At 43.4% G+C, this 26256-nt stretch overlaps 1 protein-coding gene and 1 long non-coding RNA gene across 4 annotated transcripts in view; one reads left to right on the top strand and one right to left on the bottom strand.

The window, feature by feature from the left end:
- LOC309370294 overlaps positions 1 to 2876 on the bottom strand; it is a 49889-nt gene extending 47013 nt beyond the window's left edge. For both annotated transcript variants that reach the window (XR_014168487.1, XR_014168488.1), the window contains exon 1: positions 912 to 2876. This is a non-coding gene — a long non-coding RNA (uncharacterized lncRNA). The remainder of the gene's footprint in view (positions 1 to 911) is intronic.
- Positions 2877 to 4319: 1443 nt separating this feature from the next.
- The window catches only part of LOC309370239 (rho GTPase-activating protein 8-like), a 39418-nt gene continuing 17481 nt past the window's right edge, over positions 4320 to 26256 (top strand). The window contains exons 1-7 of one of the 2 annotated variants that reach the window (XM_081911810.1): positions 4320 to 4344; positions 15745 to 15849; positions 17134 to 17274; positions 18843 to 18930; positions 19263 to 19394; positions 21097 to 21183; positions 24704 to 24802. In XM_081911810.1, the coding sequence (XP_081767936.1) occupies positions 15804 to 15849; positions 17134 to 17274; positions 18843 to 18930; positions 19263 to 19394; positions 21097 to 21183; positions 24704 to 24802 (593 nt within the window). In that variant the 5' untranslated portion in view covers positions 4320 to 4344; positions 15745 to 15803. The remainder of the gene's footprint in view (positions 4345 to 15744; positions 15850 to 17133; positions 17275 to 18842; positions 18931 to 19262; positions 19395 to 21096; positions 21184 to 24703; positions 24803 to 26256) is intronic. The other variant, XM_081911809.1, reaches the window with a different exon arrangement.

A 26256-nucleotide genomic window follows, 5' to 3' on the forward strand; every position in this document is an offset into this window, starting at 1 on the left:
GAGTTGAAGCAAAGCTTTGAACATGATGGAATTTCACTTGCAAATCTGTTCTCAAAAGATGTTTCCCCTCTTGAAATGAAGCCTGATTGACAACAGCAAAAGAACTCAAGCCACTGAACTATTACATCTTGGATATGAGGGGGGTTTGTTTGTTTTTGTGGGAGGGGGGAGTTGGTGGGGGGGTTCCTCAATGAAATAAATGTTCTCAGTATGTAAATGCACTGGAGGGGAGGCAATGTTCTTATGCTTATTTACAGCAAATTTGACAGGCAGAAAACATTGGCCAGGCAAAAATAATAATTAGCCATTTTCCTTCATAGTTAAGTCAAAAGCTGATAGTTATGGAGGTTGCACAAAATGCTTGACTTTAGATGTCCCCCACTTCTCCATCAGTGGTTACACATAAGAAATGGTTTCTTAACGATGTCTGGTTTCATTAGAACGGTAGCTAAAAACATTGTTTTAATTGACACGTAGCACATCCTAGGAAAATAACAGAGAAAACTCCCTAACCAGTCAATTACCATATAAATAGGAATGCATAGATCATCCCTCGTATCAGCATCTTGCTTTTTGGTTGATGAAAATATGTTAATGGGCAAATGCAGCTTTTCATTTGAATAATGACTTAATGCTTCTGTGAATTTCAGATTGTGGATTAAGCCCTTTCTGTGAAAAGTTTTAATATTTTTCCTATAGTTCACCAGCTGCCTTTGCTCAAGGAGGGAAAAAAAACCTCTGCATTTGGGGATCTTCAAACAACAACACATGCCAGGATACCGGGATGTGTGTGTGTGTGTGTGTGTGTGTGTGTGTGCACGCCTTCCTGTGAGCCCATGCAAAAGTCTATTTAGGGAAAGGAAAAATAGTAGCATTCTGTGTTTATCTTTTCTTTCAGAAAGGATACTTACTGTTTGATGGGCCAGCAGGAAAGATGAACAGCATTGCATTTGACGGCTGCAATCAGTTTCTTTTATCACTCCTTGCAGGCCTTCTTGGATCCTCGCCATTTCCCCAACCAGCTGGACAGGAACCTTTGCTCATTTACATGACGTGCTTAAGATTTTATATGATCACAGAGAGGAGAAAGACCAGTTTCTCTTTGTAGCTTAACTGTGTGCAAAGAATGAGATATGAAGCAAAGTTAATTAAACATTATTGGTATTTTCATGCACAAGTCCCATGAAATGAGCCCAGCAGTGACCCAAAGAGCAATGAACTGTTGTCACTTGCTGGCCTGGCCAAATCATGAGATAAGTTGAAGGTCCTGCCTTAGCCAGCACAATGATTTTTTTATTTTATTTTTCTGCAGTGGGCAGGGGATGGCTTTGGGCTACATTGATCAGCATAGATTGCTAATGGGTTACTGTCTTGTTATTGCTTACCCTATTCTTTCCCATAAAACCTATTTTGACAACACAACAGATATATCTTCTCATGTGTGCTCATCTGAGGGAATTAAAGCAAATGAAGCTGCAAAGTTTTAGAGGAACTCAGAATTCTCCTCAGGGTATGTAATAGGTAAGAGGGTCTCAGGGGGAGGGGGAATAAGCTTGTGACAAAAGAGACATCACACTCTGGGCATAATTGGACTGCTTTTCCTTTTTAAAGTTTAGCTACTGCAGAATTTTCTTCTTGAGTAAATCTAGTAAAATGTAACTTCATAAACATTTATGAAGCAAAAAGGCAGCACTCAGTCAATAGAAATGAAAAGTAGCCTTTTCACAAGTACATTTTTATTTATGTATTTATTTATATATTTTATATTGCACCTTCTCTCTAAGGAGCTCTAAGTGGCCTCCCCATTTTATCCTCACAACATCCATCCCAGTGAGGCACATTCAGCTGAGAGGTGTCAACTCATCGAAGGTCACATATGGCTGAGTTTTTAGTGCTTCATGAACCTGCACTTGTTTCTGCCTTAATGTATTTGTTGTGTTAAACTTCACTGTGATATTATGAAGATATAAAATGGTATTAAATAAATAAACTAAAGCATGAATGTGACAAACATGTGGCTTCGCTGCACCTTGCTATCCAATGTACACTCATGGGCAGAGTCCAACAAGCACTTTATCACTTGATGGTGCTAGGGGGCATGGGTGGAGACAATTTGCTTGAATTCTCCTTCATGGGCCTCAGCACCCCGTCTTTACCTGCCTGGAGAGCTGGCTGTGACAAAGCATAAGAATCACCCTATGTTTAAGTGTTTTGTTATCATGCACGCAGCTAGGGGATTTTTCAAAATGGTGGATTATATACGGCAAATTCTTACCCCTGTGCATTTCATACACCCTTTTGCTAGACTTTTCTCAGCTGGAAAAAAACCACACACAGCAGAATAAGTTCTAAAAAAATGTCACAGCTTATTTGATTTATTCTGTTTCAAGACACCTCTGGGGGTAAAACTCCCTCTCTGGAGAGTCGTACTTTCCCTCTTTGCCACCCCTAACAGAGTAAATTACACTCTACAATTCTTACAGGCCCCAAGGCTGAAACTTTGCTCAAAGCCTGGTTCTTTGATGCTGTGAACGAATAGGTTGGGAAGCTGGTATGCTTGTGGTTGTGCAGAGGCCATTTTTCTTTCAGCAAAACATGTTAAACATGTCCCTTCCTGTGAGGGGTCAGGTGGTGCACCTGTGATAAACTTCATTCTGATATTAAGAACATGCTAATCATACATAGTGCCCCCTTAATCTTAGTTCATCAGACCCATCTCCAATGTTTCCTGTAACAGCTCCCCCCCCCTCGATCCCCCCAAACACAACTGTTGATACAGGAAAAAGAAACTGACCCTTTTAGAAAAGGCATCACAGTGAACTGCCTAAACAACCTGGAACCAAAACTGTCCCGCCTAAAAACAAGGCAGCATTTCCTACACAATAATCCAGGCACAGGAAAAACTGGGCCCTCCAGATGTTTTTTGGGACTACAACTCCCATCATCCCTAGCTAACAAGACCAGTGGTCAGGGATGATGGGAATTGTAGTCCCCCCAAAAAAAAAACATATGGAGAGTCAGAATTATAGTAACTTGTAAATTCTGTTGTCCCCAAAGGAGCGCGCAGGACATGAAGGGTATTGAGGGGGGGGAGAGCCCCTAGCAGCTTCTAGCAAGATGCGCCTGGTGGTGAGTCCCATGCCGTCTCTCCAGGGCACGGACTGGGTTTTGGGGCGAGGGGGGCCAGGAGGCTGTGGCCCCTCAGGGGCTCCCCCCCCGCGAGGAGGTGCGAAGAAGAGCCCCCTTTCTTTCGGCGCTGGCGGGGCTCCTCCCCAGACGGGCCTTTCCCGGCCGGGGGCGGCGAGGCTGCTTCCTGCTGCCCGAGGGACCAGGCCCGTCCCAGCCGGTTCCTGCAGCCCGGGAGAGGCGGAAGGAGCAGCGCCAGAGGAAGGAAGGGGAGCCCGAGACGCCAGGTGAGCAGGGAGGGTCGCCTCTGCCGCGCGCCCCAAAGCGGGGAGAGGAGCGAGGGAGCGAGGGAGGAAGGTGGGCCAGCGCCCCGCTCCCCTCCTCCTCCTCCTCCTCAGGTGGGAGCCTCCCCCGCGGCCGCCCTGCCTGGACGGAGGTCCCCAGAGGCCGGGGAGGAAGGCCCACTGAGGGCACGGGGCCTACTCCTCTGTAGCCCTCCGTAGGCTTCGGGACCTGAGAGGCGGTGCTGGTTGTTTGCGGGGGGTCGCCGCCTTTGCCACCCACGTCTTGGGAGCAGCAGCGCTACATTTCGAAGGAATCTGTGCTTTTGGGTTGAGCCCGTCCTCCAATATTCTTGGAGAGGCTTTTCCTGAACCCGGGGTGCGCCCTGGGAATTGCTGCGCACACGAGCGAGGGGAATCCGCTCCGCTCTTCCTTAGGGACTTTCCTGTAGAACCACAGAATCGTGGAATTGGAACCCACTACTGGTCCAACCCACTTCAAGGCAGGAATCTCAACTAGATCATCCATGACAGATGGCCATTGCACCTCCAAGGAGGCTGACTGCTTAGAGTAGAACCATTGAAATAAAATAAGAGTTATGACTAACTTAAACCCAGTTGATGCCCGTGTGTCTCTTCTCAAGTCTGGGTCCAGCCCAGAACTGAACCAGGGCTGCTCCAGACTGCTCTCCATTCCGTCTGGCAAACACAGCTGACCCTCTGGAATCTCCTTCGGGATAACCTGAGCTCCAAGTGGGAGAAAATCACACTAAAGTCAACAGGTCTTACTGCTTAGTTAACTTTTATATGACTAGCCCATAAGGCTGTCATCCTGTAGGTCTCTGCTTCAGAATAAGCCCTGTTGAACTTACCTGGGAGTTATTTCAGAGTAAGCAGTCCTCAAGGTGCATCAAAGTTAATGGCACTTCACTTCCAGGTAACTACTAATCAGGGCTGTAAGACTGCAAATTTATTCTTTGGTTGTGGTAAACTGCAAAGTGGTGTTTCCCTCAGTGTCTGAATTTGTCTGTAATGCAAGTTTACTTAGAAGCAAGTCCCACTGAGTTCAACATGACTTACTTCCAAATATACTTGCAAATAAGTCCCATTGACCTGCAAGATTTCTGTCTAAATATGTTCAGTTTGTGCTGTAAGGTTGTAAACCTATACATACTTACTTGGAAGTTGGATCCTTTGATAATCAGATTCGTGTCCATTTTAGAGGGCCTGGATGGAAAGGAGGACAGGGCTTCCAGGTGGTGTGAATGAGAAAAATTCAACAGAGGTGGTGTTTGTCAGACCTCCATGATGATGCATGACTCCACTAGATCAGTGTTTCCCAACCTTTTTTGGGCAAAGGCACACTTGTTTCATGAAAAAAATATCGAGGCACACCACCATTAGAAAATGTTTAAAAAATTAACTCTGTGCCTATATTGACTATATATAAAGTAACTCTCTTTAATAGGAATCAAATAAACACAAAGAAAGTATTTTATAATTACTTTATTATGAAATAGTAAGTAAACAGAAATATGAAAAATTATAAAATACTTTATTCATTTACCTTTGAGGTTTGTCTCATGAAAGTTGCCTGTTTCTCCGTGTTTTCACGCAGGCGAACAAAATAGTCCGCATTCTTGTTTTGAAGCGAAGGGTGTTTCGTTTGGAGATGGCGTTTAAGTTTGCTTGGGACCATAGCACTGTTAGCTAGCTTTTCACCACACACCACGCACAGTGGAGTTGGTTGGTTTGGATCTCCGGTGAAAGTAAATCCAAATGAAATATAGCTTTCGCTATATTGCCTTGTGCCGGAGAATTTGCTTGAGCTAACCATCTTTGCTTTCTTTTCATTCCCACTCATACTTGGGCTCTCATCTGGCTCCAAATTTTGTTCAGAGTCCAGTTCTTTTCTTTTCAAAAACTTTTCCATCACTGCAGTATCCGGCCATCCAATTGCCACTGACAAACGGATACAGACCCCTTTTTTTTACAGCACAGCTCGCACAAATGTACACAGAACACCCTTTTCGAATTAAAACACACAGTCTCACGAGAGCAAGGAGCAGCGAGTTTATATTTTACAAAAAGAAGTCGCTAGTCCTCATGGTGACAGGGTGGAAAATATTTAAAAGCAGAACCAGCTTGAGGAAGGTGGAGCCATATCACATCCGGGCAGGAGGCCTAAATTGGTGGAACGCTCAGGCCCCGCTTATTCAAAGAGGACACCAGGCAACGTCTCAGGGTATTAAGAACCCTGAGCTAGATTAATGTCCCCAAACGTCATGGTTTGTGCCAACCTACTGACACGCCACAAAGCTTCTTAACCATGTTTGTATGAAAAAAAAATGGGGTGCTGCGGCTCTCCCAACCCACTAACTACCAGCACGCTTCAACACAATGCCGCGCGCGGCAAGAGCCCAGGCTGTCTGATCCAAGCCGCTTTCCTTAGCGCTTCCAGGCAAAGCCGAGCACATGCTACGAAGCGCCCACACGTGTACGAAAAGTCCTGGCTCAGCCGCGAGTTGGCGCAGGCAGATGCCGTCCTGGAGGCAAAAGCCGTCACATGGGGATTTTCTTCCTCCCTCCTTTAAATTTGGAACGTACGGCGCGCGCTCCCTTCACGCCTAGGGGGATTCCCCCCTCCCCTTCCCGCTCTCTCTCTCTCCCTCCCTCCTTTGGCGCGCGCTCCCTTCACGCCTAGGGGGATTCCCCCCTCCCCTTCCCGCTCTCTCTCTCTCCCTCCCTCCTTTTCTCCACCCACACGCCTCCCTTTACGGCTGCTCTGCGCGTGCGCGTTGCTGCGACGCTCTTCCAGTCTTTCCCTGCACCGTGGGAGGTAAGTGCTGGCTCCTGACGCGGGTGCGTGCGGCGCCCCCTCCCCCCCGGCCGCCTTCCTCCCACGGCACACCAGGCAACGTCTCGCGGCACACTAGTGTGCCGCGGAACACTGGTTGGGAAACACTGCACTAGATGCATGACTGCTGAAATTCTTATCTGTGCAAAAGACCCATCATTCTTGCCCAAACCACTCTGATTATTACCACCAGAGGCGGATTTAGGGGAGTGTGACCCAATTACCCACACTGGGCGCCAAGCTGAGAGGGTGCCACAGGTAACACTGCAACAGTGGTGATTAATTGAAGGCAAGAGGTAGGGCATGTGCCACATTTTGGCATTGCACAGGGCACTACTGAAATTTTAAAGCCCCAAGTCCACCAATGTTACTACCTCAGTGTTTGCTGTGTAACAGTTCGATACATTGAAAGGCTTCTAGTTCCTCTGATGTCACGATTTCCTTACCACACAAGAAACATACATCCCAGGAGGCCAGGTGCTGCTTATGTGATATGGTAAACAAAACACATGAGGAATCACATGCATATCCTTACTTTCTTTACCCCCTTTCCTTGACTTCCCCCCACCCCCCCTTCCTACATCCCAATTCCATTAATTAGCTCAGCAAGTTCTTATCCCTCGTCCTTAAAATATTGTTGTTATTTTTAAGCTTAACTCTTTTTACTAGGCCAAGTTTTACTTATCCAATTCTCTTATAAACATTAAATCCTTTTTCTAAGGTCGACCTAAATTCTCTTCCACGAATTTCTCCCTTTTTACATTAAACTAAAGGTCATAATGACCAAACACAAAAATCATAAATTTTTACAATTCTACTCTCCCCCTCCCTCTCTACCCCGGTTTCCGTCCCTTCCCAAACAAATGTCCACAAAAAACAGTTCCTAGCCCGGATTCCTCACATCCGAGGCCTTCAAATCTCTGTCAGTCTCTCTCCGTCGGTTTTGTTGGTAGTCCTTTTTGTTGGTCCTCAGGTCTCGAAGGAGTTCTGTCACAATCACCTCATATTTTCTTCCCTCCAAAACAATTGAAAGCAGTTGCTGCGAAAGATCAGCTGGTCTCCCATACTCAAACTTAAAGAGGAAGTCCCAATCATGTTTATTTGCTCCTTTAAATTCCAGTATTCCAGATACTCCAGGGACTTCTTCCTTTATCTTTCTCACCTTTCGCAGATTTATAGTCCAGAGATCTTCTTCTTTATTTCCTGACAATATAGGCTTCTGATTGGTATATTCCACCTGAACTTTCTCTCCTCCTTCTTCCTTCTCCACCAGTTCCAAAGATGTCCCTTCTGGTTCAGCTGCAGATTTTTTCCCAGGCAAATCCTTTGTGCCTTCAGCAGAGTTGCTTATTTTAGAATTCAAGGTCGTAAGTTCTTTGTTCATAGCCATGCTCTGCTCTTGTAGAATTCCCACGAGAAAAAACATTCTTTCTATCTCTGCCAGTAATTTTCCCTCTGCAGCCATTGTAATGTCTCTAGTTCCCTCTAGGGGGATTCCAATTCCAATAGTCCTTTTCCAACAATCCGTTACTTTGTTGTTTATAATTACTTTGTTTCCAACCACTTCAATTTAAATATAACACCTTTAGTCCAGAGAGATATTAAGTAATACAGTTCTAAACTTTAACCGCCCATTTGACAGCTCCTTTGACAGCTGTCAAACTCCTTATTCTTTTTCCTCAGGCTCACACGCAGGACGCTCCCGGGTCCAGGGGGGGGGGGTTACACAAAAACTTCTAAAGTTCCTCTCTTACTCTCCAGCACAAAAGCTTCTTCTATCAAATTCATGGAAATAATCTTTTGTTTAACTCCAAAAGCACAGTGATCTCTCCACCTTAGTTCTCCGGTCCTTGCTTTAGATCTTTTGTAGGTGGGGGGGGGTGCGGACTTCCCTTTAACACATCCCCCGGTCGTGCCAAATTCAAAGGTAAAATTTTTAAAATCCAAATTCCATTCTACTCATGGGTTGTTTGTTTCAGTCCAAATTTTGGGGAAAAAGTCAGCGCTCTCCGGCCATGGCTCGCGGCTTCGCTTCACTGAAGTAGCGGTATACTCACAGCACCACGCCACTCTCCGTACCCTCTCTGTAGCCTTTAAAAAGGCTCTTCGTGGGTCGGGGAGGGCGCTTAAGGTGCCCACCGAGTCACCAAGTCCGCAGGCATCCGCGCCTGCAGTTTCTAAGGGTCCCCGCGTTGCCGGCGCGGCAAGACCCGTCTTCAGCAGAGCCGATTCCCTCCGGAGCTCGGAGGGAATCCGCCATTAGCCGATCGCGCTAACCCGGAAGTCTCTCCTCATGCTTATGAGCAAGCGGGAAGACCCTTATTTTGTACCCTTTACTTCAGTTTTACTAAAAGAATGGCTCCACTGTGTTTGCGTTTTCTTCCCTGTTCTCTGCAACACAACAGCTTTACATGGTGCCTGTGTGGTGCTGACAAACATTTCCTTCTTTTTGCCTGAACAGCCGGTTGAAGTTTTATTGTGTTTGTTATCTCATTAAAACTAGATTCCTACACATACTTGAAGTCCTGTTAAGATCAGTACCAGTTTCTTCTTGGTTAGGGTTGAGTTGTGTGTTTCTGCTTCAGTTCACTTCTTCCATTTTGGTACTTAAATTTTCTATCTGCATAGCTTGATGAAGGTCATAGGAAACCCAGAGGAAATACTGTGACTTGGCACACTGGCTATCTTTGGTTCCTTTCCTGAGCAGGCAAGCTGCATGAAGGTCTTTTCACAATTTTAGAATCATTTTACCATTTTAAACAGCACTTGATTGAAATAAAGGTAAGGGTCTCGATCTAGCTGTAGTCACACTATGTTGTGGGTAATTTGTAGCCCTGGACCAAGGTGCCTGTTCCCACCCACATGTAATTCATCTCATAGGGTGCACTGGGAACTGGGTGAACTTCTCCAAGTCCTTGTTGATGTGGGAATCTACATTGTTTCAATGTGCCGATTGCCATTGTTGTCTCATTTGCTCTGTGTTTCTTTGCTTCTATTGTGTGCTATGCTTAAGAAACTCGAGCCTGTGTTATTTAATATTCTTTATGAAGAGCTAATTTATTTGAGCTGAAGGATTCCCTGTGGATCATTCTTGCAGTTAAAAATATGTAGTTACTACACTCCAGACTGTTGTCCACTAGCTTGCCAGCTTAATTCAATTAAAGCTGCCATCTTAAAATATATTTCAGTCTAAGATCCAAAGCATTATACTCTTGGGATATAATCTCTGCTTGAGTGTGGATTTAGCCTAACATAATTCTTTGTTGTTGCTTCCTTTTACAGTTAGTTAATTTAATAGAAAGCAGATTTCATAAAACGGTTGATCATTAATGTTTATTGTGATTAACAGCTAATCATCCTTACCCAATAAACACGTGCACTGCTTCAAGCAAATATAAGATTTTGCTGTCTGTTTTATGCCAAGCTCTGGCTGTAATCCAGCCACCATTTAGACTTATTTATGAGCCCATTCACATGACCCAAAAACTTAGTGAAATAAAAATAAAAGTGGCACTGATACTTGGTCTTGTGACCAGGAGGGATCACCTTTCAGAAGTGTGAAGAGGCAACTGTTTTTATCCACAACTCTGCAGACTCAAACTAGAATAGAGCAGGCTAGGTAGTACCAGTAACTACTATCCTGGTTGCCTGTGGCAAATAAAATTGCTTCTAGATGACAAGGCAGAGATGGTTTTGAAAGTTGCTGGAGTGTACACTGCTAACTTTTGTGAGCTGAACTAGATTCATAGAGTTGGAAAGGACCTCAAGGGACATCTAATCTAATCCTCTGGGGTGCAGGAATCCCATCCAGTTTGAAACGATTCTGGACCCTGCTTGGCTTTGCAAAGGTGCTAGCAGTTTTATTGCTGCACCATTAGGAGACACATGACAGCATGACAGAACAACTGAAATAGTAGCCTGCAGCTCTCTGACTTTTCAAAGTGCATCAGAGGGTAAAGTATGAGGAGTCTTCCAGTCTGAACCAGGGAGTAAACAGTTGATAGAATGAGTTGCCTAACACTTTCCCCAACTCCTTTCTCTCCCTCCCCTTCCCCCCCCCATTATTAGGATGCTTTGAGGAGCCCGTGGGAGAATTAATGCCATCACCTTGGTCTTCCCTGAAAATCTTTGAACTGTTGTTTTTCTCTATGAAGACCACTTCACATATCCCATTTTTAATACAATACATTGTTTATATTATTATTATTATTATTATTATTATTATTATTATTATTATTTTACTATGTTTATATAAAACTGCTCAGTACTATTGTTTTCTGGGTGGTCCACATAAACTAATATTATAAAATCACAGTTTGTATCATAAAAGACTTTATGTCAGCAGAAATGAGGAATAAGAACAAATAATAAAAAAGTATATAGCCTGTGAGCACTAACTAAAATTGGTGTTTTTTTTAATTGGCTGTTCCTATTGGTCATTTGTTGTGATACCATGATGCCGTCCCCCAATCTTTCCATTTTAAACTTTAGAATAATAGTAATAACAACAACAACAATAATACTATGATATGACTTTAGTAGGGGTCAGCAAACTTTTTCTGCAGGGGGCCGGTCCACTGTCCCTCAGACCTTGTGGGCGGGGCCGGACTATATTTTGAAAAAAAATAATGAACGAATTCCTATGCCCCACAAATAACCCAGAGGTGCATTTTCAAAACAAGCACACATTCTACTCATGTCAAAACACCAGGCAGGCTCCACAAATAACCCAGAGATGCATTTTAAGTAAAAGCACACATTCTACTCAGGTAAAAACACACTGATTGGGCTGGATCCGGCCCCTGGGCCTTAGTTTGCCTACCCATGCTTTAGCGTGTGCTTGCGTTGGGACACTGTGGTACATTAGCTTCACACTCTTACAGTATGTGTCCTCTACCTCAAGCATTAAGGAAAATGTGTCTCTAGGTGTACACCATCATGGAGGGATATTAATGTAACTTTAAGAAGCCCTTGTTTCAGCGTAGAATAATTAAGAAGGCATTTCAGGATGGTGTCTGTAACTGCTTGAGTTTAAACTGAAATATCAATGCCCAAGCAAGAGTTCTTCCTTGGCTCTGGATAGTATATATTTATTGAAAATAAAACAGCATTCTCTCTCTCTCTCTCTCTCTCTCTCTCTCTCTCTCTCTCTCTCTCTCTCTCCTCAAATGTTGAATGAATGAGACTGGGAGAAAATTGGTTTCCAAAAGATCTGCTCTGTCTGATCAGTGTGTAACCTGGAATGATAGCACACAAAAGCTCGTCTGTCTTGCTTTCATCCTGACTTTCCCAAGGCTGCATCTCAGTCCATCTCAGAAATTAACCTTTCTGTGTGCCCCTCTCTGTCCTGTATCTTATCACCAAAAGCCAAAGCTTAGAATCCACAAAATATCTAACATGATGCTTTTAAAGAACATATTTTTTTTAAAAAAAAGGAAAGAAACCTGCTATCTTTCTCTGGTGTAATGTGAAATTTCTGCTTTTAAAATAATAATAAAGGCTCCTCAAAAGTCAAAGGTAAGCACTTAAATCCCACTGATTTCAATAGAAGAAATGTAAGCATATAGTTAACTCTTCATTTAAATCAATAGGACCTTGAAGCAATATGCCTTCAAAACCTGGTGTCCTCCAGATGTTGAACTATAGCTGCCACCAGCCCCACCTAGAGGGAAAATAACCACCCTCCAAGGGGAGGGTGTATCAGAGGATGAGGAGGCGACACCTTGCTCTGTCCCCTGGGACCAATGCCCAACCCACACCTGGCATCAGGTCATGGGCATGGGGGGCAGGACATTTGTTGGGGGGGGCAGAACCAACATGATTGGTCAGTTAGTTATTTCTATTTTACTTGATCTGGGGGAGGGGAGTTGCCCCCTGCCCTCCCTTGACTATGCCTATACATCAGGGCATAGTGTGGGTTGCTGGCTGCCAGGGTGGGGCAAGGCACACACTGGGCAGCCACATTGGCATTGGCGGCTGCCCTGCTCCTTCCTCTCTTCCTCCTCAACTTGTCCCACCCCACCCTGGCGGCGTCTCGTGGCCAATGAATGGCACTGCCACATGGACAATGAGGCAGCTTGAGCCCTAGCAGGAGAAGGCCGGCAGCGAGCAGGGCTGCAGGGCTGCACGAGTTATGGGGTCTCTCCTTGCTTCCCTCTACTCCATGGGACTAGGAGCACCTGCCGTGCAGAGGGGTTAATGGCCAGGAGAAGCACCCTGCCAGCTTCTTGCTGCCCGCTGCCATCTGCCTCTTTTTTTGATCCAAGCTCCCACCCCGCAAGAACCAGCTGGGCACCAGGCAGCCTCCCACTCTCCCCCTATTTCTCCCTGCCTGCTCCCTTCTACTTAGGAGGACCTTCTCTTAGGGTCCCTTCTTTGCCCCCCCCCCGACTGACACTCTCTCTCTCTCTCTCTCTCTCTCTCTCTCTCTCTCTCTCCTCCCTTTCCCACACAGCCTGGGGAGCCCCGGTGCCTGCTGACCTGTGTAGGGGGTGACTGGCTGGTGGCGCCAGGGAAGGGATGATGAAGATGCGCAAAAGGGCTCTGGCGCGGAGGATGGTGCAGGGGTGCGGAGTTGCAGAGCTGCCCCTTCTCTGCTCCCTCAGCGTGTCCTGAGAATATGGCAGGAGTCTGCGTAAAATGGCGGTCACTTGAGCTCTCCCTCCCTCCCTCTCAACTGGCCCAGGGGTACGCGTCCCTTTGCTGACCCTAAGGAGAAAGAAGCATGGTGCCAGCCTCGAAGGCCCAGGCGTGGCCAGGTTCCCCGCAGCTCCAGCCTTGATGAAGAAGCCTGTCATGGGGGCACCTGGTTGCACACCTCAGAAACTTGAGGGAACAGTGGGTGGGCTGGTGTGGAGGACTCCCTGGTCCTGAATGGAGCAACTGTGCCTCTGAAGGAACAGGTGCTCAGCCTGGGAGTCATTTTGGACTCACAACAGTCCATTGGAGGCACAGGTCAATTCCATGTCCAGGGCAGCTGTCTACCAGTTCCATCTGGTTCGCAGACTGAGACCCTACCTGCCTGTGCTCTGTGTCGCCAGAGTGGTTCATGCTCTGGTTATCTTCCGCTTGGACTACTGCAATGCGCTCTACATGGGGCTACCTTTGAAGGTGACCTGGAAACTACAACTAAGCCGGAATTGGTGACTGAGCACCGCTGGGACCATGTAACAAAGGATCTTCACTGGCTCCCAGTATGTTTCCAAACACAATTCAAAATGCTGGTGCTGACCTTTAACACCCCAAACGGCTTTGGCCCTGCATACCTAAAGGAGCATGTCATTGAGCCCATACTCTGAGGTCCAGCTCCGAGAGCCTTCTGGGTGTTCCCTCAGTGTGAGAAATGAGGTTACAGGGACGACTGATGCCAGAGCTCCAGTGCCAGCGAAGCAAGTGTCACAGAGGTTTCCATGGGGCAGGGAGAGACCTCCCAGAGCTGTCTTTCTCTCTTCTCTGCCTAACCTTTGAGTGGGAGATCTAGAGCACTGGTGTCCAAACTTTTTTCAAAGAGGGCCGGATTTGCTGAAGTGAAAGGGGCTGACCCAAGTTGTTAACCTTTTTTAGGATTGATGTTGTTGAGATATTTTTTGGATTTTTCCTCAGGAAATAAACTGCCACGGGAGCCAGAGGATCACAGCACGGGAAACCTAGACATTAATTAGAGAATTCATAAAAATGATATGCAAGCTCTTTTGCTCTCTCCCAACTGTTACTGGCTGCATTTTACTTTTCTTGGTACCCTATAGTAAGCATGCAGGTTTAATATAATATTGATATTTTTATCTTTTAAAAAAAGTTCTCTGAAATTTTAGCTCCTCTCAAGATGTTAAAGAATGCAAAATGTACTTTGCATATTAAAGTAGCCTGATATTTCATGTTGCATCTCAGAAGAAACAAAGAGTTATTGGTGGAGGGCAGATGCGTGTGGAGATGGGGATCTCCCTCCCTTTTAAAGATCCAGATCAATAGCTTTCTGCTTTACATTTAAATAAGAGGTGTAGCTGACAGCCAGAGGAACAAAGGGAAAGCATCAAAGAGTTAACAAACATTGCAAGGAATCCTTTGGCTTTGTTTCATCTATCCATTGATGCAGGTTCTTTTATTTTTTTAAAACTGTTGTGTTTGCAGTTTCATTTTTTTTTAAAATGCCTACATGGCAACAATCTTTCTAGGCTGTCAAAAGGTAGTACTCAAGAATGATACAAATTGGGCTTTATTGTAGAAGGTTTCCAAATTTTTATTGTGGAACATTTCCCTTCATTAGGCATTGAGGAAGAGTTAATTCTGGCAGTTCACTATAAACAGTAATACTTGGCGTCAAATGCTATTAAGGAGATTATGTTATCTCCTAGGAACAGAGAATGCTATGGTCAGGGGTAAATTAATTTCCTAGGGTGCTACAGTAATTTTTTTCTTGTAAATGGAAACTTTCTAATTGGAGCCCCTCAGGAACAATATGCTGAAAACTGGGCAGATGTTCTCTTTTCATGATCCCATCTCCCTTCGTGTTTTAACTTGTTTCTGATTTTTTTGCAGGGGCATTCTGGCACTGTTTAGAAAATCTGCGAAATAAACTTAGGCTGAAGGATTTGCTTACCTAGACCTTTGGTGGGGCAGAGTGGGTGGGGGCAGTTATTCAGAAAGGGGGCTCTGCCTCCCAAGAGCTTTTGCCTGCCTATCTGCCTGTTGCTTATTACTCACACAGGGTCAATTTGGTGCTGAGGAAAAGACCCACTTCCTGACTCTTCCGGAGTCCATTCCCATGTGGGTCGGCAAAACTAACCTCCCATTTGCCTAGCCTTGGTCATTCCACTACAAGGAGGCAAGCAAGGACATTTCTGTTTTAAGTCCACTTTGGGCTGTGATCTAGATATTTGATTTTTCTGCTGTTCCCATACCTGCTCTCTTTTTGCTGCAGCTTAGGGTTTTAATGGTATTTTTATGTACATCAGGACTGGGCAGACTTTAGGATTGCAGAATCTATTTTGTTTTCCCGCTAGAATTCTGAGTTACACCAAGTGGATCAGGAAGGGAGACATAGAATGGAAGAACAAGTTGCTTCAGAGCCCATTGTCAGCCCAGGAGTTTCCTCGCAACACCAGAACTCAACTCTTCTCTTCTCTTCTCCTGCCCCAGTTCCCAGCAGCCTAATTTAGCAGAGAGAGAGAGAAAATAATAATAATGCTTTTTCTCATCACCACTGCTAAAAGCATTGTGAGCTGGAAACAGTTGCTTATCCACTGCAGATCACTCAGACAGTTTCCTGAAGATCCATACTGATCTGCCCACTCTTGGAAAGGTGTTTGATGAATTTAATAAGAAATAAGCAGATAGGTGCCTTATTTTTATTACAAGAGAAACTAGCAGAATGGTCATGCAATGCTGAGTGCCTAGCACAGCTGCAACAAGATGTCTCTGGAACTGAGCCCTAAAAATATGCTCCTTCTCTCTGATTCTAATAATTTCCGTGTTGTTTTTCAGGGTTGATCAAGGACTGAAGAACTAGAAGACAACATTCTCTGCATTGGATAGCTTTGTATATGGAAGGCATGTCAGAAATCGATTTTGAAAAGTTAGCTGAAATAGGTAAATTATAGATAGATATATTACTGCCCATCAAGTGGTATCTTCTATATATTTCCAGATGATTTAGAAGACATTCTTCCCTAAGTGAAAAACTTTTGCCAGGATAGTGTAATATTTTTGAGTTACAACCGCTGCACTGGCATGTACCTTATTATCAAAAGCTATTAAGGTTGAAGGTTAGTTTAATACACACAGTTTAAATGAATTATTGGCATGTGTTCACAGTGAAATTCTAGGCTATTGGAATAATGCTATCATCACATATTGTGGCACAAATGGGAGTCATTACTCTAAACAGACAAGTATTGAATGAGGCTAGAGACCTCCTGATTGTGTGTTATCTTTTGAAGATGTTCCAATGAACATAACCATATGGCCAACTCATTAGGGGGCCCATCATTTTTTGGGGGGGGGGGATCAATTCTAACATATAATAATATAGAAATTTGACTTTTGAAAACCCTGTTTATTCAGAAAACATAAATTGTATCTCACCACTTATACATAAAAGGGAGGAAATTGCACACAAATCATTTCATGTAAGAACAATCCTCTGTAGTTGGAAGCAGTATACCTTTGAGTGCTTGGATGCCTGGAACAAATAACAGCAGGTTGCCATCACCCCCTTACCCTGCTCATGAACTTCCAGAAGCATCTGGTTGGCTGCTGGACTAGAGGGATGCTTAATGTGACACGGAAATAATATAATTCTTACTTTTTAAACATACTAACAGTGTTTACTGGTCCATTAAGAAAGCATTGCCTATTCACTTTGATAAATAATGACATAAGCTAATATTTAATATTATTAGATTTCCATTAGAGTTAATGCCTGATCATTTTTACATTTTAACTTTACAAAATAGTGTCTGTATAAAACTGTTTCTTCCTTGCTATTAAATATGTCACTTTTAACATAAGTGAAATGGCTTATGCTTTATGCAATGTGAAAATTGGCATTGTTATAGTTAACTATTGCTGTATTAATAATTATACGAATTATTAATTAAAAGTTAAAGATTAATTTGTTATCCAGGATCTTTACACTGCTCTTTAAACTTTCTAATAAATGTGATGTGCCAATAGCATTAGTGCTGTTAATGCTAACCATCTCCTTCCAAAAAATTTTAGAGGGCCTGTTCACCAGATAGAAGTACTTGGCATCTGAATAACTGGAATATATTAATAAAGAACAGTATTCTTTTTTTAAAATTATTTGGTCCTGAGTTACTGGGTTGTTGTTGTTGTTTGGTAAATGTACCTAAATATGTTTTTTTGCTTCAGAATTAAGGAAAGATGAGGCAGAAAATGCAGATCTTGAAGGGAACCAGGTATCATTTGCAGCTGTGTCAAATGGTGATGCTGAAATAAGCCCAACACACCCATATTATGATGTGGCCAGACATAATATACTTCACCTTGTAGGTATGTTTGCTGAAAACCTCTTTGGCATCTTCTTTGTATTTGCAAATCATTTAATTTTTCTGCTTTAAGTTATTTAACCTGTAATAAAGAAATACAGTCCTTGGAGGATTAGGGCAAAAATAGAAGCCTGCACATAGAAGGGAAAGCAAATGGATGGCCAGATCAGCCCCTCACTCGGACTGATCTCTGGCATTCTGCTTCCAATCCAAGTGTCGGACTGGGACTGGGAGACCAGGGTTCAAATCCCTCAGCCATGAAGCACACTGAGTGGCCTTGGGCCAGTCACTGTCTGTTTGCCTAACTACCACACAGGGATGTTGTCATGATAAAATGGAGAAGGGGAGAAATGTGTGAAAAACAAACCCTGAACACTTTGGAGAACAGGTGGGATACAAATTAACAACAGCAACAATACCCAAGGATCTTCCCACTTTGTGTAGCTTTTTCTCGTGTGATGATAAGGCACAGACGAAGGGCTCAACTTTCCCACAGTCAGTGGCGGAGGAAGCCGCTCAGGTGCCTGGGGCGGCGCACCCAGGGGCAGGGTGAGCTGCCCATAGGGCGGGGCCCATAGGGGTGGGGCCTCTGGAGTCTGCCTGCCTCCTCCCACTCAGCCGCCCTACAGCTGGGGGGGGGGAGGCAGCAGGCGGACTGTTTGGGCAGCATGGAGCCTGTGTGTGCCCAAGTCACCGCATCTCTCCCAGGAGACATGCATGACTCGGGTGCGCTGCAGGCCCCATGGTATTTTGTCACACCCTCTCCGTCCCTGCCCACAGTGTGAGTACTGAGAGAAGCTTTGGCAGGACCATTCCCTTATTTTGAGGTTCAGCTGTTCACTCATGTGTTTATGTATGTATATATTTTGGCTTAAGCAAGTGTGAAAACAGGAGAGCATCTCAAGTTGGTCACACACAGAGGAGTGGGCTAAAGATCCTATTGAAGGTTTCTCAGCTTACGTGTGTGTAAGTCAGCAATCTTTCTGGCTCATCAACCCTTGCTCAGATATTCAGATGTAGGGTTGCCACTCATCCTGTATAATACGGCATCTTCCCATATTTCATTGTAAAATGCTGTTTTCCTGTATTGATTATTGAACACAGTTTGTTCTGCTAGCCTCTCTCCCCTCCCCCAAAGTTAGGGATCCTCTCCAAATGCCCACCCCTGCTCCTATAGGACAGGCATTGGGAGAAACCACTTCTCACTTCTTTCATTTCCCTTTTTCTCCTCTCTCCCTCTCCTCATCCCACCCCAAAGGAGGAGCAAACCAGGCTGGGAGTGCAGGGGCCCATCAATAGATTCAGAAGCTCTAGCAACAAGTGGTTTTGTGTCAGTGCAGCCCAGAAGCCCCATTTGTGAACATGGTTATCTGCATGATATTTGGGAGAGGAGTTGGGGGAGAAGTAGCTCCCCACAACATCTTGTTTTTAATAATTGCTGATCCACTCTCAATTTATCTTACATCCTCCTATTAAACTTTTGTCCTCCAGCATGTAAAGCTTTGCATTTAAAACATGTGCATTTAGAGTGAAATTATCACCCCGATAACTAAACTCTTGTTGGTTTACCAGGTGATGATAATTTGGGGAGAAAAGTGATTGCTTTCAGTTGCTGCCGTTTGCCTCCTTCCTATCAACTTAATCACAGACGGTTATTAGAGTAAGTCTTTTCTTATTTTCACTCATGTGTCAACAGGCAGGGCAGGGCGGGGGCTACATCCATTATAGCTTTCCAATTGTCAGCCATAAAATTGAGCATCATTCACTTCATCATTGAATTATGCTCTTTCTTTGTATTTGAATGATCTCTGAACAAGCTTTTAATACTAGCAAGTCCTATGGGGGATGTTCAATGTTTGGGCTTGAGCATACCATGAAAATAGTATGTATCAGGCCATTGGGCACCTGTATTCCTTCTCTTCTTTAGAGCTAAAGAACCACAGTGAAAATACGGTGTATTTATTGGTGTGTTCTATGCTGATTTTATTCCAGATATTTAAAGTATGCACTGGACCAGTATGTGGAAAATGATTACACAGTGGTCTACTTTCACTATGGACTGAACAGTAAGAACAAACCCTCCCTGAGTTGGTTACAAAGCGCCTACAAAGAATTTGACAGGAAGTATGTTTTCTAAATTATGCTTTTTAAAAATAAAAATTAAAAAATCACCATTATAAAGGCATTGTTTGGCCAGGTTTTCACCACTTTTAATTAAAAATTGATTGCATTTCCATCCTGCCCGCCCCTTCCTGGGGCACCTCATAGCACATATTTGGTCTTCCTATTTTTGTCATCACAATAACCTAGAGCTATGTGCTTGTGGCACTCATTCACAGAAGAGAGGAGATCTAGATGAACTTTGTCCTATATGCACCTTAAAGACCAACTAAGTTAGTTCTTGGTATGAGCTTTCGTGTGCATGCACACTTCTTCAGATACACTCAGTGTATCTGAGTGTATCTGAAGAGTTGGTCTTTAAGGTGCTACTGGGGGAAAAAAATTGTTTTGACTACGGCAGACCAACACGGCTACCTATCTGTAACTTTGTCCTATATGATTAGGGTGGCATGATTTAAAATGGATTAACAATATTTACCAGGCTTTTGGCATATCAGAAGCATTCTGACTTCACAATTGTTGCATGGGATAGAAATAACATTGCAAGGAATGCGAGAATTGCTGTCTTTAGTCTCCCTGGGTTGATGGAGTGCAAGCTGCTGGATCCCATAGTGATGTTTTCACTTCTGCAAGAAATTGGCCTGTTTGTCCCTGTCCTCATGCAGAAAAGTAGTGAACAAGCAGGAAGCTCCATATGCCTGGCAAATCGGTCAAACTCTAAGGCAATCTGCACCTGTTATTAGAATCCCGACCACTATGAACTTAGAATGCACAAAGGAGTATTCACTCCTTTGGATTTGCCTTGCAGTGCTACAAAGTCCTGGAAATCTTTCGCACTGGCATAGCACCACATCAATAACAGATTTAACCTAATTTTTCCTGCCTCCAACCACCCGCAGCTCAACTGTCAGTATATCTTGCATAGCTAAGGAGTGACAGGTCTAGACAAAGGATATTCAGGGTGGGGGTGCACCTAGCCCACCCAGCAACCCCTGTGACTACTATGAACTTGGTTTAAAAATACTTTGGGAGATAGTAGCAGCACTGGGCAGGGCAAGGAAGGGCACTTGTTAAACTTGCTCCTCATGTGGATGTGTGGGCATCCTAATGAGCTCCTCTGGCTGCCTCCAACATGTTACTATAAAGAAAGGTCTGGAGACCTTGAGAAAGGTCTTCCACCAGGGGCTGTGCTGATCATATATCATTATGGTCAATGCCATATTCCAGATATCTTTAAGAATGCGAAGTAAAATACTTAAAGGAAAATGATTAAGTTGGAAATCCATTTCAGTGTGAAACTTTCTTTTTTAATGAATGAATAACAGAAATTGGAATCAAATAATGGTTTCCATCTCTTGAATTTCTAAAGATCTTCTCCCTTCTTGCTACCTTTTTTCTTTCTCCATTTCCCACACACTTTTTTCCATTTAGAGAGATTTTCCCCACCATTATTATACCCACAAAACAATTCAGATACTGGTTTGTAATGTAATCGCTGTATAATCTTCACCTACTTCAGTTCCATCAGGACTGACCATTTCTTCCTTTCATTTTGCATTCAATTCCTCTGAATTAGATGTACTTGAAATGAATACTGTATAATGTTCCAGTAATAAAAACTCCCTCCACATTCAATTGCAGCTCCACTCCACTACAGCATGTAACGTTCAGAAGTCTCCTAACAATTTAATTTTCTTTTCTGCAGGTATAAGAAAAATCTGAAAGCGCTCTACATTGTACATCCAACCAATTTCATAAAAATTATTTGGAACATTTTTAAACCTCTAATCAGGTACATATTGGTTTGCTGAAGACAATTTTGTGCTTAGCTGAAGGGTAGTTTGCTTTTTTGTTATTGTTAAGTGGATTTCTAGAAACATCTGTGTTATAGAAATCACAAGGTAAAAATACTTGGGGAGCCTGCCAATGAAAAACCCAGTATATTATGGGTGATGAGGACTAGGCATGAGTAGGTGAAATTATTTTATTTTCTGTTTCCTCCTAACTTTGCTGTATACTGTGTTCAGAGTTCTCACTCTTCCCACTCTGTTCCATTGTGCTCACTCTATTGATGTCAGATACTTTCTCCTCTGTTACTTGCTGTCTGATCCTAAACATGTGTTGATGGAACTAAATCCCAGTGAGTTCATAAGACTTAACTTCCCAGCATCCTAGAGTACTCCTGCCTCCTTCCCAAAGCCTAGTTAGCACTTTCCTAGCTGGGGGGGGGGTGAGAGGGCTCTAGGACCCTGCCAGAGCCTTGCACCTCCTTCCCAAAGCCCTGGGGCATCAGATAATGCCTCCCACACAACAAGGCAGTGTGTGGCCCACAGGTCCCATGTCAAAGTACTCTTGCAGCCCACTTGGTATGAAAACATGGACCACTCTGGTCTAGATCCTCTCCATTAGTGTGGTGCTTAGGTACATATGGGATCTAGTGGAGTTCTTTTCGTCTTCAGAGCTCCTTTTGCTAAAAGTCCCCTCCCTTAGATTTCAGCTGGTGGGCTGAGATTCAGAGAACATTTGTGTTTGTGTGTTTAATGTTCAAGAGGTTTCCAAATCCAAGAACTTACAAGGCACCTGAGAAGAACTGCTTTCTTTCTTCTGTTTCAAGCTGAGAGGAAGAATAGTTTAGAGGTTCATGGGCGTAGGTGTTGGCTGCCTTTTCCAGAAGTAGTGATTGGAAACACTCATCTTTATCCCCACCCCATCCTTGAAGTTGCCTTTTTCCAGTCAGGGAGAGAGTGAAAGGGCTGGGTTCCATGCCATTAGAAAGCAGCAAAACCATAAAACGTTGATGTCAAGGTAGCAGATTCTGCAGAACAGGAAGCCCTCCTGAGGTGAAGAGCAAATTATTTAAGGCACTGCTTCCATGGGTAACACAATCTGTTTTTGGTTGTTCGTGTGTGTTTTTCTTTTGGAATTCGCTAATAGGCTGGCATAAATGCTTCATTTTATCATGGAAGAGCATCCTGGAAGGCCTAACTAGGTTTGTACACATTGAGGATCAAGTGCGTTAATTCTGTAAAAGTACTTCCTTGACAGCAGAAGCCAACTCTTTGAGTTAATTAATTTCTGCTAATTAAAATTTCTGCTGTCTTCCACTAGAGGGTGCTGGTGCATGCAGAGCTGGACTTTCAATGTTATTCTGCAGAATAATTTATAGAAATGGGAATAATATTAACAGTATGTTAGTCCAATTTGTGTCTTATTTTCAGGACCTAAGTAAGGGATACATGAAAGGGTACTCTCTCTGGGGCCCTGAGACTTTACCCCCATTACCATTAAGTTCTAGATCATGCTTGATTATGTTTATGGATATCCTATCCTATGTTGGATCTTGTAAGGTGTTTATGGATATCCTATCCTATGTTGGATCTTGTAAGGTGTGCTGGAGCCAATCAGAAGCAGAGTTTGAACAAAATGATCAGTATTTTGAACAGCGAGTTTCTGGCCCAAATCCTTCTCTACAAAAGGGAGAGTGTGCTGTTAATCTAGGACGTGTAGTTCAAGAGACAAAGAGATTTGTGCTTCCTTGTGTGAAATGCTCTTGCACAGACTGCCAGCCGCAGAGTCCCATGCGTATAGGGACAACTGTGGGAGGGACAAAGCATCATGATAATTTGGGATATTGATCCCAAAAGCAGTGGGAGCCAATTCTGCTGATTTACAGACCCCAAATATCAGTGAGTAAATGTCTAGTTAGTGAGCACACACCATACAGGAGTGGAGTGCTGAGGCTATTATTGTCCTGAGTGAATGTAATGGAAACAAATAGGCAAACAGCTTCTCAAATTTTGATGTGAATCATCCCAGTATCATAGAATTGTAGAATTGGAAGGCACCACAAGTCATCTGGTCCAACCCCTCAATACAGGAATCTCTGCTAAAGCATTCATGGCACATGGCCATCCATCCTCTGCTTAAAAACCTCCAAGGAAGGAGAGTCCACCACCTTCCAAGGGAGACTCTTCCACTGTTGAACAGCTCTTGCTGTCAGAAAGTTCTTCCTGATGTTTAGTCAGAATCTCATTTCTTGCAACTTGAAACCTTTGGTTCAGCTCCTACCCTCCAGAGCAGGAGAAAACAAGCTTATTCCATCTTCCATGTGACATCCCTTGAGATATTTGAAGATGGCTGTCATATCTCCTGTCAGTCTCCCCTTTCCCAAACTAAACACACCCAACTCTCTCAACTGTTCCTCATAAGGCTTGGTTTCCAGACCCTTAATCGTCTTTCTTGGAACAATTTCAGCTCAGTCCCGTTGAATATTGGACGAACTGCTTCTGACACTATCTTTAAAAAAGAGAGAAGACTGTTTTGTGCTGCAGCAAGTTTGTCTGTAGCGTATGTTATGACAGCAATACGGGAAAAGCTTCCAAGCTTCTTTCCTATGCCCCTCTGACTGCAGGAACCATGTGGAAGGGGCAGATAAGATCATTTCTGCTTGGGAAGTGTAGCCCTTTGTAGGGATCAAAGTTCTCGCCAGAAAAACAACAACATCAAATTATTCCTGCAACACATGTGGGATTGTCAGAGAATTCCAATGGAAATGGGAGTGGAAATTCCCAGTGTTTACTTATTCATCATGCATCTGGACAAGAAATCAATCCAGTGAATACAGTTGGTATTCATTGCTGTTTTCATTCCACAAATGATATATAATTGGTAATTCCCCTCCCCCCCTAATTTGCATTGGGTTTCCTTTGCATTGAAAAGAATAGTGTGGAATATCCTAATAATAGCAACATTAATTGGTTTTCATTGGAATCTGAGCTGCAGCAAAATGGAAACTACACAACCAGCACTGACACCTACATCCAGATATTAGCAGGAGCAGGAAGGGGGTTTCCATTCTGTCAAGGCAGTGAAGAATTGGACCTATGGAAACTGCTGCCATACAATTTAATCTTTCCATATAAAGCAAGGCACAAATTGCTTTGCCGCAATAAGGTCTATTTTTTTCACTTAGCTATTGACATAGAAAGCTTAACAGAACATACTCTTTCCATACATTTTTAACGCTGCATTAAAATAAAGGTTTTTGTTTCCCTCTCAAAACAATGGTTTCTATATCTATGCAAATAGCAGTTACATTAGGATGGAAGACAGTCATTTTTATTCAAATTGGACTCAAGCATGGTATGTTTATGTTTGATCAAATGAAAATGAATGCATCTTGTGCCTTGGCTGCTTTAATCATAGTCCACTTTTGGCACTCACGTTGACATTTAGGTTTCATAATATTAAAGTAACACTTTCAGGAAATATTCCTAATTCCTGTGTTTGTATAAATTTTCTTATATTATTAGTCACAAGTTTGGAAAAAAGGTAATCTATCTGAATTACCTGAGTGACCTGAGAGACCATCTTAAATACGACCAACTTAAGATCCCTCAAGAAGTTATTCGGTATGTAACACGTTCAAAACAGTCCTTAAGGTTCTTCTTTAAAAAGGGGGGGGAGAGGTCTTATATTAAATTGTTTTCCTTTTTCAGACAACTTCACTAAATTTCTTTCTGATTAAATGTTTGATATACCTGATCTATTCTTGGCTACATGTTATCGTACAAAGTGCATTGTCACCAGTAATAACATCTAAGAAATGTTGAATGATTCACCACAGAGAAAGTAAATAGGTATCTGCAGGGGTTACGCGTGGACCAGCCTTGTACGTTATGCACCAGAATATCATTTGGGCAGTATTTATTCTGCGTTGAAAAGGAAAACGAAATTCTGCCTCCAGTAATCCAAACTGTGCACCGAGAAAAGCTGGTTTCTGCAACTTCTTCAAATTGTGTGAACTGACAAAATGGGTTCCTACTTTACTTATTTTACTTCATTATGATAACATATGAATGTCAGACGAGACGGCTGGATCAGACCAATGGCCCATTTAGTCCAGCATCCTGTTCTTGCAATGGCTGACCAGATGGATGCCTGTGGGCTGCCCACAAGCAGGGCATGAGCATGACAGTACTCTGCGCACCTTGCAGTCGCTAGCAACTGGTGCTCAGACGTATAATGGTTCTTACCCTGGAGGCAGCACGTGGCTAGTAGCTGTGGACAGCCTTATCTTCCATTAGTTCAACACTGCAGTGGGTGAAGAAATACTTTATTTTATCTGTCCTGAGTCTTCCGGCCATCGGCTTCACAAGTTCTAATGCTAATGACTTTCCTCTAACCACTCTCACTATGCCATGCGTAGTTTTATAAACTTCTATCCTGTCACCTCTGACTTGTCTTCTCTCTAAACTAAAAAGTCCAAAATGCAGCAACTTTTCCTTGTAGGGGAGTTACAGAGCACACTAAACCCCTGCATTAAACCACTGGCAACCAGCTTCTTCTCTGACTTCTGGTTTTTCAGCAGGGATCACTCACACTTTCAAGCCTATCCAGCCATAAAGGCCAGAAGCCTCAATAGATTACCAGTGGAGTGTTCCAGCAATTCTCGTGTCACCAGAACTCCCAATTGCAGCCACTGTTATTTTCCTTAAAGTACTTTGAATCTCCGGATGAGGGAAGTAGCTATAAAATGCTTCGTGACAGTATTTTACATGTGCTTTGGTTGACTGACAGAAGCTGGTGTTGCAGTTCAGATCAGAAGAATCTTTATTTGAATCAGCCACTAGCCATAGCAATAAAATAAAACACAATGTACTGGTGCTGCACCACTGTTATATAAATGGGTTTTTGTACACCAGTACGTAAATATATAAAAATTAAACGTTCCTATATGCCTCCCTGCTTAATAAATAACCATGCAGTTAATGTACAGGAGGAGTTATACTTCCATCTTGTAAAAGTGGCAGAATTACGATTTTAACTCAGAGCTGTTTTGCAAACAGAGGCTGCCAATCTGGTT

The sequence above is a fragment of the Podarcis melisellensis genome (genome assembly GCF_964234715.1).
Source record: "Podarcis melisellensis genome assembly, chromosome: 5".
In the NCBI taxonomy this organism is placed as follows: domain Eukaryota; kingdom Metazoa; phylum Chordata; class Lepidosauria; order Squamata; family Lacertidae; genus Podarcis; species Podarcis melisellensis.